The sequence below is a fragment of the Pan troglodytes genome, chromosome 3 (assembly GCF_028858775.2).
Source record: "Pan troglodytes isolate AG18354 chromosome 3, NHGRI_mPanTro3-v2.0_pri, whole genome shotgun sequence".
NCBI lineage: Eukaryota > Metazoa > Chordata > Mammalia > Primates > Hominidae > Pan > Pan troglodytes.
In genome coordinates, this window is record NC_072401.2 from 39309235 (window position 1) to 39322494 (window position 13260).

General features: G+C 41.3%; 1 protein-coding gene across 10 annotated transcripts in view; it reads right to left on the minus strand.

The window, feature by feature from the left end:
• TMEM156 (transmembrane protein 156) overlaps nucleotides 1-13260 on the minus strand; it is a 64869-nt gene that overhangs the window by 16464 nt on the left and 35145 nt on the right. For all 10 annotated transcript variants that reach the window (XM_063808718.1, XM_517150.6, XM_063808713.1 and 7 more), the window contains 3 exons: nucleotides 9701-9961; nucleotides 5603-5722; nucleotides 3117-3200 (listed from right to left, as the gene is read on the minus strand). In XM_063808718.1, coding sequence (XP_063664788.1) covers nucleotides 3117-3200; nucleotides 5603-5722; nucleotides 9701-9961 — 465 coding nt within the window. The remainder of the gene's footprint in view (nucleotides 1-3116; nucleotides 3201-5602; nucleotides 5723-9700; nucleotides 9962-13260) is intronic.

Here is a 13260-nt window from a genome sequence, read left to right on the forward strand (position 1 = left end):
TAGCCTCCTGTTGTTTCTATGGGCTACCTACTGGTTTTCCAACAAATGTCCTCTCTGCAGTCAGTCAAGTGGGCTTCTATCATTTGCATCCAACGATTCAGATTCTAATCCACTCCTCCTGCCCCTGGCTTTGGTTTCCCAGCATGGTCAACTCATTAAGCACTCACTGTTTCTAGGGGTACATTTTAAAGTTACTTTTTTTTGAGACACAGTCTTGCTCTGTTATCCAGTCTAGAGTACAGTGGTGTGACCTCGGCTCACTGCAGCCTCGACTTTCCAGGCTTAAGCAATCCTCCCACCTCATCCTCCTGAGTAGCAGGGACTATAAGCATGTGCCACCACATCTGACTAATTTTGTTTATTTTTTATAGAGATGCGGTTTCACTATATTGCCCAGGCTGGTCTTGAACTCCTGGACTCAAGTGATCCTCCCACCTCGGCCTCCTAAAGTGCTGGGATTACAGGCGTGGGCCACCACACTCGGCCTAGAGTTACTTTTGCATGTTTTTCAAAATCCCTTCTTCAAGACAGTCAATGTTTTTTATGATTCTTTGATATCCATAGCCCTTCTACAAAGCGTGCTATGCCTTCTTTAATAAAGTGGAATTCTATGCCCTGTAATTACTCTGTCTCTTTATTTGTTGTCATATTTCCCAATCCCTCAGACTCATTTCTTGCTCATCCACTCTTTTTACTCTATACTTATTTCCCTTGAGGGTTTGCGAGATTTAATAAGCTTTTATAGTGCCAGATATTATGCTAGCAACAACAATCCACAGATAAATAAGACAGAGATCACCTGTGTGAAGACGATAGTTAAATGAATAAGATGGAAAGTAGATTAATGCCCAGCCAGGAAACATAAGCTCTCACGCTTCTCAAAGCAAGGAGGAAAATATTAGAGACACATAAAAGATGGGGATTTGATTCAGTTTGACATCTCTTTCTACAGCAGCAGGATGCATTTATTCCATCAGTGTCCACCGTGCCCCTAGAATCTGCCAGGCACAATGTGGTGCCTGCGTCCTGGTAATCTCTCCTTATTTCTCTCTTGTAGGATGAATAAGCTTCTTTTGGAGGTACAAGCCCATTTATCTCTCTCTCTCTCTTTCTGTCTCTCTCTCTCTGTGTGTGTGTGTGTGTGTGTGTGTGTGTGTGTGTGTGTTGAACAATACTCACTTTTAAATGCATGAACAAATGGAGAGACATCCTGGAATGTGTGGCTAGTGTCGACAACAAGCTGCTTCTGCTGAATGTGACACACAGTCACCACTGCTTTGAACTACATTTTTTTTTCTACCCGTGTTACTGCATCTCCAGAGAACCATGCTGACACATTTTTCCCGTACATTCTCACTGCTGCCTATAATCCATCACTACAAAGAGAGGCCTTAAAAATGGCACGCAAGGGAGACATGATTTCCTTTCCATTTCTCTGTCAGAAAAGCAACTTATAATAGGGAAGGAAAAGATTGCATTTAGGTTAAAGGAATATAAATAAGAAAGAGTCTGCCTCTTTCTCTCTTTAAGACGCTAAGCCTCAAAAGGGTTCTTGGTTTAAAAAGGCCATCACCCCTTCACCTACACTAAACATTAATATTATATACATGGTAATAAAGCCAGAGGATTTTTAGTGAGAGCTATTAAAGGGAAAGGATGGCTAAGACAGGTTTCTTTGGTGGATGAAAGTCACAGGCTCATAAATACAACTTTGCGAGGTTAGTCTTGTGGTTAGCTAGTACTTAAAATTTGTGATTCCCTCGACTATATGGGTTGACAGGGGAACTATAGACTTTTTCTCAGACAGGACGGCAGTGCTCAAAATTACGACTTGAAAACAGAAACGACCAGAATTCCTAAGGTGACCAAAAAGCCCCACAGAACTGTGTTAAAACAGTCCTCATATTTGGACACATGTACTGAGTAAGAGGGGAGCCCAGGGAAAAATGCCATTTTTGCCTTTTAAAAATTAATTTTGCCATTGAAAACAACATTATAACCTTTAATTTATTAATCAAGTAAGATTTTCATTGACTGGACAAAATTTCCACCAACGTACCCCACATTTAACTGGTGTCAAATGATTATTTAGCTAATGCTTATTATCAGTCATAGCTTAATACTTTCACTGCTAATGCTGGGTAGAAAGCCTAAATTTTTAAAATATTTGAGCTCCTTAGGTGCACTCAAGCTAGGGTTCCGTGTATCTGCTAATTTAAATGGCTAACAAAAGCCCCCAGTGAACAAAGTCCCCAGTGAAATGCGGTGCAAATCTCTATGTCGCTACTGATGCAGCTGTAGGGTGGGGGACTGGAGGCTTGCTCGGCATCCTCCCATTTTTGAAAACTGTTTACATGCCAGACTTGAAGCTTCCTTTTTTTTCTAACTTCTCGCAAAGTACGAAGGCACCTACTCGCTGGCTGTGTACAAGGAGCTTTGGTAACAGCACTCATAATTCTGTGGTTTTCACGGTCAAGGATATTATCTCTCTCTGCTAAAGAAGAGGGCTTTGTCCATGTCACATTCTCCCTCTTTCTCTTTTTAACGTGATTTGACAGCTTGAATCCAAAAGGAGGCTTCACAATTAGAAGAAAGGGATTGAACCACAACATCTGTGCTAACAGCCCCCAACATTGCTCTAATTAGAATTCCTTTATTCCATTTCTGTTTCTCAGGAGAGGACAGGGGGCTTTTTAATTGGGGCTATTAGAAGTTCTCTTTACACAATGACACCCTCTGCTGAGGGAAGGCTCCAGCGAAAGCCATGCCCACTCTGCAATTACTTCTTGCAATTCTGGGGAATAATGGTATCTTGTCTCATTTAAAAATAAATCTAAGGCTTATCCCTATTGCTTTCTCTCCTCTGCCTACTCACATGAATTTCTTCTTGCCAATTAAGCAAACTTTCCATTATTTAAGGAGATAGTTTAGATTGCTACTGTCCCCTGATAATAAGACATATTAAACTGGATTTCATTTGCCCACAGCTCTGTTATTCCAGATACAAGGCTAATTTACATAAGCTCAGATCTCAGATCTTGAGTTTACTGTGTAGTGAAACCATGCAGCTTTGGAATTTCCTGAGTGCTGTTTTGTTTACATGCCACAGAACTTACCTGAAAGAACCTGCACATTCAATGCTCTCAGTTTCTCCGAATCACTTCCTCTTAAGAGAACAGATGTAGGTTTGTCTCTATGACCTATTCCCAGAAAAGAAATGAAGTATTTAGATGATAAACAAGCGCATTGTTAACATATATTCCCCATGTTGGTTCAAAGGATTACCAAAAAGAATGGAGCCATTCATGGCCAGGCACGGTGGTTCACGCCTGTAATCCCAGCACTTTGGGAGGCTGAGGCAGGGAGATCACGAAATCAGGAGTTCGAACCCAGCCTGGCCAATATGGTGAAACCCCATCTCTACTAAAAAATACAAAAATTAGCTGGGCGTGGTGGTGCATGCCTGTAGTCCCAGCTACTCAGGAGGCTGAGGCAAAAGAATCGCTTGAACCCAGGAGGTGGAGGTTGCAGTGAGCCGAGATCATGCCACTGCACTCCAGCCTGGACGAAAGAGTGAGACTCCATCTCAAAAAAAAAAAAAAAAAAAAAAAAAAAAGGAAAGCGACAGCTCTTATACACAGAAAAGTATATTTTTATCTTATTATATACATAGATGTGAAGAATATTCAATGTATGTTTAATATTCAATAACATTTAATGTCCTAAGTAGTGTGACATTTTTTATTACTTTGTATGCTTGGATTTGCAAGCCTTTGAAAATCACTAAGTCTGTCATTTGGGCAGATATTTGTAAGAATTTAATTTGACTCCCCACTACTGGTCTCCTTCTAGACATTTTTTCTAGCTCACTTCTATCTCTCTTTGCTTATAGCTTTTCATATGGGAAAATGGGTCAAGAAACTCAGAACTATACACTATTTATAAATAACACACATTTACTTTAAATAATAGAATTTTCAAAACTAAATACCCTACATCTTAGTTCTGACATTTTACTAGCTGTGCAGCTTTGGATAAACACTTAACCTCTCTGAGTCTCAGGGGATTTTTATCTACAAAATAAAAATAGCATATATCCTGTTTACACAGTTTAAGAATCTAGTGAAAATGCTCTGAAAATGGTTATTCTACAAATAAACAGTATTGATTATGTTATTAACCACTGCACAAAGGGCTTTATTACTAAGGTATCAATGATAACACTTGATATGAAACTGCTCTCAAAAATATCTGCAACAAATAGTCAAAAGAATGAATTGCAACTTTACTGAAACCTAGAGGCAACCACTTGTTCTGCCTACTGAAATGGCTAACACAGCCTTGCCTGGTAAAGAAGGAAAGAGTCTTGGGAAATCATACAACCACCACAATACTACTGTCCTTTAATGAAAACTAATTATGCACTAGACACTGTGGTAAACTTTGTAAGTAATCTCTGTATTTCCTTACCTCAACCCTGTGTGGTAGTGGTGATTATGCTTGTTTTACAGAGGAGGTAAGGAATGCTCACATAATTTAAATAACTTGCTTAATATCACATAGCTAGTAAGTGGTAGTACTAGGACTCTAACATAAATCTATTTATTTTTAGTGCCTATTCTTATAGTAATACATCTTGCACTGTCTTTAAGAGACTAGCTACTCATATTATGAATTGTCCATTGGGCCTGATAGTCATCCATTTTATGCACTGGGGACATGCCAGTAGAGCCAGTATTTGCATGGGTACACACCAGTAGCATCATACCAGTAATTTACAATCAATGTCCATCCTGATAGGTGGGTGCCTAGGTCATACGAGTTATTAAATATTTTTAACGTTGCTCCTACTGTCCTGATTCCTAATTTCTAATTTCCTTTAGCTCAGCCCTGCCAAAAATCTGATACCCCCATGCTTATTAAAGATTGACTCTGCCTCACACCCGTCACCTACAGCCACTCTGCTCAAGATCTCCAACTCTGAAATTCTTGTTTTTGTAACTGAGTCTTGCTCCATTGCCGAGGCTGGAGTGCAGTGGCGCGATCTCAGCTCACTGCAACCTCCACATCCTGGGTTCAAGTGATTCTTGTGCCTCAGCCTCCCGAGTAGCTGAGATTATAGGCTTCCGCCACCATGCCTGGCTAATTTTTGTATTTTTAGTAGAGACGGGGTTTCACCATGTTGGCCAGGCTGGTCTCAATCTCCTGACCTCAGGTGATCCGCCCGCCTCAGCCTCCCAAAGTGCTGGGATTACAGGCACGAGTCACCGCGCCCGGCCTGAAATTCTTTATCCCCACTTCCTGTTCTTCTCTCTCTCTCTGCCCTCACTTCCTCTAAGCCCTGCTCAATGTCCAGCCCATCAGCTTCTTCCTATTCACCCAGTCTTTCTTCCTCTCTTACTCACTTGCCCGAGTAGAAGAAAGATGAATGAAGCTCCTTGCATGCTGGAACTGTGTTTTATCTATGTTTTTATTCTTTGGGTTACCAAGAATCACCACTTATTCACAGTAGGTGCACAAGAAATGCTAAATTGTACTAAAAAGGAAATGAAATCCATAGAAGAGATCAGGATTTCCTCAGCACTACAGGGATTATACTTACTCTGCCACTTCTGCACTCTTCTGTGGCCTTCAAGTATTTTGCGGATAGTGAGGATGATCAAAAATATAAAAACTAATAGAACTAAAATATACCAAGTGATCTTCATGGAACAAGTGATATCTGTAAAGAAAACAAATACTGTAAAAACCCAGTAAAATTATTCAACAGATAAAAGGCAATGTGGCAGCGTAGCTGAGTTCTACAACATATTCTGCCCTGAACTGAAAAGCTGAAATTATGACCATCACTGTCACAGGGTCACTAGCTCTCCTGAATTCTTTCTTGATATATGAAATGAAGGTATTATACGGGAAAACTTGAGTAGGTAGCTTCCAGCTATCCATGTAGTTCCAAAATTCTGGGATTCCTTTCACTTACAGGTTATGCTGATATTAGTTTCACTATCCTCGCTGTAACTAAGGTAAGACCACAACATAGCAATCCCAGAATCAGAACCACTTACAATTCATAATTTTGACCCTGGGCCAGGCAGCCCAAAAATATGTCCTCAAATCAGCAAAGATGCAGTGAGTACAAGGAAGATGGGGAAGAAAGAGAAAGGCAGGCAGTCAAAGGACTGGTCTGAGGCATATAAGTGGCCAAGACAATGAATAATCAGACCCTCTTTCCACAGGGTAATAGGCGGTAACCTGGGTGTCCCCTTTACAGGAACCCAGATGTACACTAAATAGGCATTAAGCATTCATTTAGAGAGGTGGCTAAGTAGAAAAAGGGCAGAGGTGGATTAGGATGGCAGCGCTCAGCCTCCCCAAGACTATTCCATGCTCTTCAGCTGCCAGGCTTGCATTCCTCACGCAGCAAAATAAAAGCATGAAGTTAAATAGCAGAGAACACTGGCAGTGCCAGCAACGATCAGGATGGGTCCAAAGACCAAGGTGTCATTGGGCACTGATAAAGCTATGGAAACAGAACCAACTGCATATTGCAATAGCACAAGACACATGATGGGGACCAGACCAGCCAGTGCAGCCACCAGCATGATCTCAGAAGAGTAGTATCTCCTAGGGTCCTGTGCTGCCCACCCATCCCTGCAGCCTTCTTAGAGAGGAGCAAGGGGAAACAGACAGAAATCTGGGGGGAACATCAAGGAACAGTTTAAATTATTATCTCAGAGTAAATTTGCCAGACTGGATCACATTTAGTTTCACCCCCTGATGGAGAAGGCTTTTACTCCCACCAAAGTACAAAGTTTGTTGTTGCTGTTGCTTTGTTTTTTTGGTTTGTTTTCTGGTTTTTTTTTTTTGTTTTTTTTTTTTGAGAGGGAGTCTCACTGTCACCCAGGCTGGAGTGCAGTGGTGCGATCTCGGCTCACTGCAACCTCCACCTCCCAGGTTCAAGCGATTCTCCTGCCTCAGCCTCCCAAGTAGCTGGGTTTACAGGCACATGACACCATGCCCGGCTAATTTTTTGTATTTTTAGTAGAGACAGGGTTTCACCATGTTAGTCAGGCTGGTCTCGAACTCTTGACCCCAAGTGATCCACCCACCTTGGCCTCCCAAAGTGCTAGGATTACAGGCATGACCCACCTCGCCCAGCTAAGAAGGCTTTTAAGCAAGATCAAATTAGTTTTTGCACAGCAGAGTAAACTATGAATAAAGTTTTAACTGTCTTTTTTTTTTTCTTTTCTTTTTTTTTTTTTTTTTTTGAGACAGTGTTTCACTCTGTTACCCAGGCTGGAGTGCAGTGGCCTAATCACAGCTCACTGCAGCCTTGTCTTCCCTATCTCAAGCAGTCCTCCTGCCTCAGTCTCTGAAGTAGCTGGGACTAAAGGTGTGCACCACACCCAGCTTATTTTCGTCCTTTTTGTAGGGTCAGGGTTTCACCATGTTGTCCAAGCTAGTCTCGAACTCCTGTGCTCAAGCAATACACCCACCTCAGCCTCCCAAAGTGCTAGGATTACAGGCATGAGCCTCCACCGTGCCCAGCCACCTTTAACTTTCTACCCATGGCAAAATGAATATACTTTTCGCAGAATACAAGAGTACATATTTGTGCACCACTGCTATCTTTCTTTGTGGACACCCAAAAGCTGTTAACTATTATTTCCCTTTGATTCTAGAATTTATGGATTTTTTTCCATGAACACACACACAAAAATCTTAAAATTATTATTATGGAAGTGCTTATTTTTTCTTTATTTTAGAAAAAATATAAAATACAGTTAGATGGATATACAAATGTACATTGAAAAAATATGTTTTTGATGTCTATAATCTAAACTTCTTTACCCTTCAGATTTCACTACAGTCACCTTCTCTAGGCAATCTTTCCAGAGTCCATCTTCCAATTCATTCACTCCTCAATCAGAGGGAACTGATCCTTCTGTTCAGATCTACTCAGATCCTCTTTCATAGCCCCCACTCATGCACACACCTTGAAATGACCCCTAATTGCAGAGGTTATAGGGCCGTGGGAAAACTTAGTCACAGGAGAAATTTCTTTGAAGTCTCACATTTTATCTTAAAAATGCATGCACATTATATATTTCTGTTTGCTTTAAAGTGAATGTAATATTTTGAAAATCATTACCTTTACAATAATTAAAGCTTTAGGAAAGCAATCTGAAAGGCTTCCGTATGTCTGGAATATCAAAAAGGACAGCAAATTACTCTCCCATAGCACCTGTGGCACTGGAAGGCACTTGCTGGTGTAGGTGAGGGGTCGCCCTCTTTCAGATTGTTTCATATCATCTAACTTCATGACCCCAACACCTGACACACTGCCTAGCATACAGCAGGCACTCATTAAATGCATGTATCAAAAGATGCTCTCCAGGAATAGATTTTTTGGGTGAAGTAGGGCATACTGCTTAGTAGAAAGGAATAATTGTGGTATTTCAGAATAGGGTAACTAGGAAGTTAACCAACCTTAAACAGAATTAAGTTATGCAAGTATGTAAGATTTGTCTTTTAATCTCCCATTTTTTCCTCTAGGTGCCTAATCTGTACCTCACCCTATCTTCACAGCATTACATCAAACTCCCATTTCATCCAGGCCTGGTTCTCAGCTCCAAGAGAGAACATGTTAAATCAACTCAAAACAAAAATTTAATAGCATATCACAATGTGCTACATATATATAATATATATTATATATATATATTTTTTTTTTTCTTTTCAAGACAGAGTCTCACTCTGTTGCCCAGGCTGGAGTGCAGCAGCGCGATCTCGGCTCACTGTAACCTCCGCCTCCTGGATTCAAGCGATTCTCCTGCCTCAGCCTCACAAGTAGCTAGGACTACAGGCAAATGCCACCACACCCAGCTAATTTTTTATATTTTTAGTAGAGACGGGGTTTCACTGTGTTAGCCAGGATGGTCTCGAACTCCTGACCTCATGATCCTCCCACCTCGGCCTCCCAAAGTGCTGGGATTACAGGTGTGAGCCACCGCACCCAGCCAATATTCATATTTTAAAAGAAATGCCTCCCTTTACTACACAAATATGGTGGTATTATTTCACTCACAGAAAATAGGCATGTTTCAAAGTTATTCTGTGGTGGCTCATACCTGTAATACCAGCACTTTGGGAGGCCAAGGCAGGTGGATTGCTTAAGCCTAGGAGTTCAAGACCAGCCTGGGCAACATGACAAGACCCCGTCTCTACTAAAAATACAAAAAATTAACCAGGTGTGGTGGTGCACACCTGTAGTCCCAGCTACTCAGGAGGCTGAGGTGGGAGGATCACCTGAGCCCAGGGAAGTCAAGGCTGCAGTGAGCAGTGATCGTGTCACTGCACTCCAGCCTGGGCAACAGAGTGAGACCCTGTCTCAAACAACCACCACCACCCCACTGCAACAATAAAAAAAAAATTATTCTGAGGCAGAAGGTCTTTCCAGTGCTCCTCAAATCGTGACCCATAAATGCCTCCTCTTTCTCAGGTTACAGGTAGGCCCCATAAAAAGCATATTTTGAAAGAAAAATAAACAGATAAATAGACTAACATTCTTTCAAGCTATATTATTTCATCAGTAAAATTCTTCAGCTATTTGGCTTTCAGTTAATGTGATAGCCCTTACTTAATTTTACATATCTATATCGGATAACTCCTTTTCCCTTTAGTTTCCTTAAAAACTTACTTTTTATATCCATCTCCAGGTGCAAAGAAATGTGTATACAATCATTCGGGTATTCCATGATTCTACAAGTGTAGTTTATCGATTTCTCCTTGCTTGGCTCATCCTCCATGGTTGTTGATCTTCCAGTGTGGTTTTTTAGATGACAGGTAGTGTTATATTCCTCCAAGTGGTCAACCAGAGGAGCTACAGTGAAGTTAAAGTGCTGACAAGGTGAATGAAAATCATTTGCTTTCACTTCCATTGAGCCTCTCCTGATAAGAACTAGAAAGTGATTAAGAAAATGTTATTTGCAAAATATTAATACATAGCAAGAGAACACATACAATTCAAAACTAAATCTCTTCCTTTCTATACAAGAAAGTAGAAACAAGACGTTACCTACACTAAAAATATATACATATTTTTGAGACAGGGTCTCACTCCGTCTCCCAGGCTGGAGTGCAGTGGCGTAATCATGGCTCACTGCAGCCTCACCCTCCCGGGCTCAAGCAATCCTCCCACCTTAGCCTCCTGAGTAGCTGGGACTACAGGTGTATGCCACTATGCTCAGGTAATTTTTTAAATTTTTTGTAGAGATTGGGTCTTGCTATGTTGTCCAGGCTGGTCTCCAACTTTTGGACTCAAGGGATCCTCCCTTCTCAAACTCCTGAATTGCTGGGATTACAGGCGTGAGCCACTGCAGCCCACCTAAAAATAATCAGTAAGGTGGTTATATTTTTTAAGATCATGAAAACCAGGTTGTGGTAGTGTTGGAATAGGATTGGAGCATCTCAAAGAAAATACACACATTTCCCCAGTGACTTGTGGAACAGACTGTATTGTGTGACCAATATGGTCACAATATTTCCCATTCCACACTGTACTAGTTTTTTAGGGCTGCTGTAACAAAGTACCATAAACTGGGGGGTTTAAAGAACAGAAGTTTGGGCCAGGCACGGTGATCATGCCTGTAATCCTAGCCCTTTAGGAGGCCGAGGCAGGCAGATCACCTGAGGTCAGGAGTTCGAGACCAGCCTGGCCAACATGGCAAAATCCTATCTCTACTAAAAATACAAAAATTAGCCAAGCGTGGTGGTGTGTGCCTGCAGGTGTAGCTACTTGGCAGGAGAATCTTTTGAACCTGGGAGGCAGAGGTTGCAGTGAGTCAAGATTGCACCACTGCACTCCAGCCTGGGTAACAGAAGGAGACTCAGTCTCAAAAAAAAAAAAAAAAAGAACAGAAGTTTGTCTCACAGTTCTAAAGCTAGAAGTGTGAGATCAAGGTGTTGGCACGGTTGATTTGTTCTGAGGGCTGAGCCCCTCTCCTAGCTAATGGTGGTTTGCTGATAATCTTTGGCATTCATTGACTTGGAGATGCATCATCCTGCTCTCTGCCTTCATCTTCACATGTCAGTCTCCCTGTGTCCATGTCTCTGTGTCCAAACTTCTCCTTTTTTGTAAGAATATCAGTCATATTGGATTAGGGCCCATCCTAATGACCTCGTCTTAACTACATCTACAATGACCGTATTTCCAAATAATGTCATATTCTGAGGTATCGAGGGTTAGGACTTCAACATGTGAATTTGAGAGGACCCAATTCAATCCATAACACACGTTACCCTAAAAACTTCACCATTTGCTCATTAAGGAATCTAATTCCTTTCCCCTTGAATCTGGTAGCATTCGTGATTTGCTTTTAATTCCTTTTCCTGGCTGGGCTCAGTGGCTCACGCCTGTAATCCCAGCACTTTGGGAGGCCAAGGCGGGTGGATCACGAGGTCAAGAGACTGAGATCATCCTGAGCAACATGGTGAAACCCCGTCTCTACTAAAATACAAAAAATTAACTGGGCGTGGTGGCGCACGCCTATAATCCCAGCTACTCCGGAGGCTGAAGCAGGAAAATCACTTGAATCTGGGAGGCAGAAGTTGTAGTGAGCCAAGATCACGCCACTGCACTCCAGCCTGGTGAGAGAGAAAGACTCCATCTGAAAAAAATAAATACATAAATAAATAATTTTTTTCCCTTGAATCTGGGAAGGTTCGTGATTTGCTTATAACCAATCAAATGCAGAGGAAGTGACACTGCATGACTAAGTCAGAAAAGGCAAATAAATTCCTGTCTTGCTTTTCAGAACACTCATACTGGAGCCTTGAACCACTACGTAAAAGTCCAAAACCTTAAGGCTACCATGATGTGAAGACACCCAGACTAGCCCAGGTAGAAAGACCACATAAAGGAAACAATCAGCAGAGTGAAAAGGCAACCTACAGAATGAGAGAAAATATTTTCAAACCGTTTATCTGATAAAAGGTTAATATCCAAAACACATCAGGAACTCCTACAACTCAATTGCAAAAAATATATATATCAAATATTTTTAAATGGGCAGAGGACTTTCGACATTTCTCCAACAAAGATATATGGCCTATTGATATATGTGAAAAGGTGCTCAATATTACTAATCATTAGGAAAATGAAAGTCAAAACTACAATCAGAAACACCTCGCACCTGTCAGGATGACCATTACTAAGAAAAAAAAAAAAAAAGAACAGGTGCAGTGGCTCACACCTGTAATCCCAATACTTCCGGAGGCCGAGGCGGGTGGATCACATGAGGTCAGGAGTTTGAGACCAGCCTGGCCAACACATGGTGAAACCCCGTCTCTACTAAAAACACACACAAAAAAATAATAATAATAATTAGCTGGGCATGGTAGCAGGCGTCTGTAATCCCAGCTACTCAGGAGGCTGAGGCAGGAGAATCGCTTGAAACTAGGAGGCAGAGGTTGCAGTGAGCTGAGATCGTGCCACTGCATTTCAGCTTTGACAGCAGAGTGAAACTCCATCTCAAAAAGAAAAGAAAAGAAAAAAAAACATAAGCGTTGGCAAAAATGTGAAGAAATTTAAGCTCTTGCACAGTGTTGGTGGGATTGTAAAATGGTCTGGCTACTATGGAAAACTGTCTGGCGGTTCCTCAAAAAATTAAAAACAGAATCACCATATGATCCAGCAATTCTACCTCTTGGTATGTAGCCAAAAGAACTGAAATCAGCATCCCGAAGACAATCTGCATTCTCATGTTCATTGCAACATCATTCACACAGCCAAGAATAGAAACAACGTCAATGTCCTTTGATAGATGAGTAGATAAAGAAAAAGTAAACTAGATAGATAGGTATCTAGAGAGATGGATAGATAGATAGACAGATAGATCAATGTCCATTGATAGATGAGTGAATAAAGAAAATGTAATAGACATAGCTAGGACCCACACAAAAAAAGAAAATTTATTTAATAAAATTATTGCTGTTTAAAACCATTGAGTTTTGGGGGTACTTTATTACAGAGCCACAGCAACTGGGACAATGTGTCAATGTGCTGTTTTCACCTTTCAAGGAGGCAGAGAAGTAAGATCTGTGAGCTACCAACCCTTAAAACACTTCCTAGTTCTCTGTCATCATAGAGGCATTTTCACAATTTGCTTTCTGTTGGATTCAGCCCAGAACCTGGAAGAGTTACGGCACTACTTGAGTAAGAACTTCATCCAAAGTCAATGCCAAGGGGCAGAGGGGTGA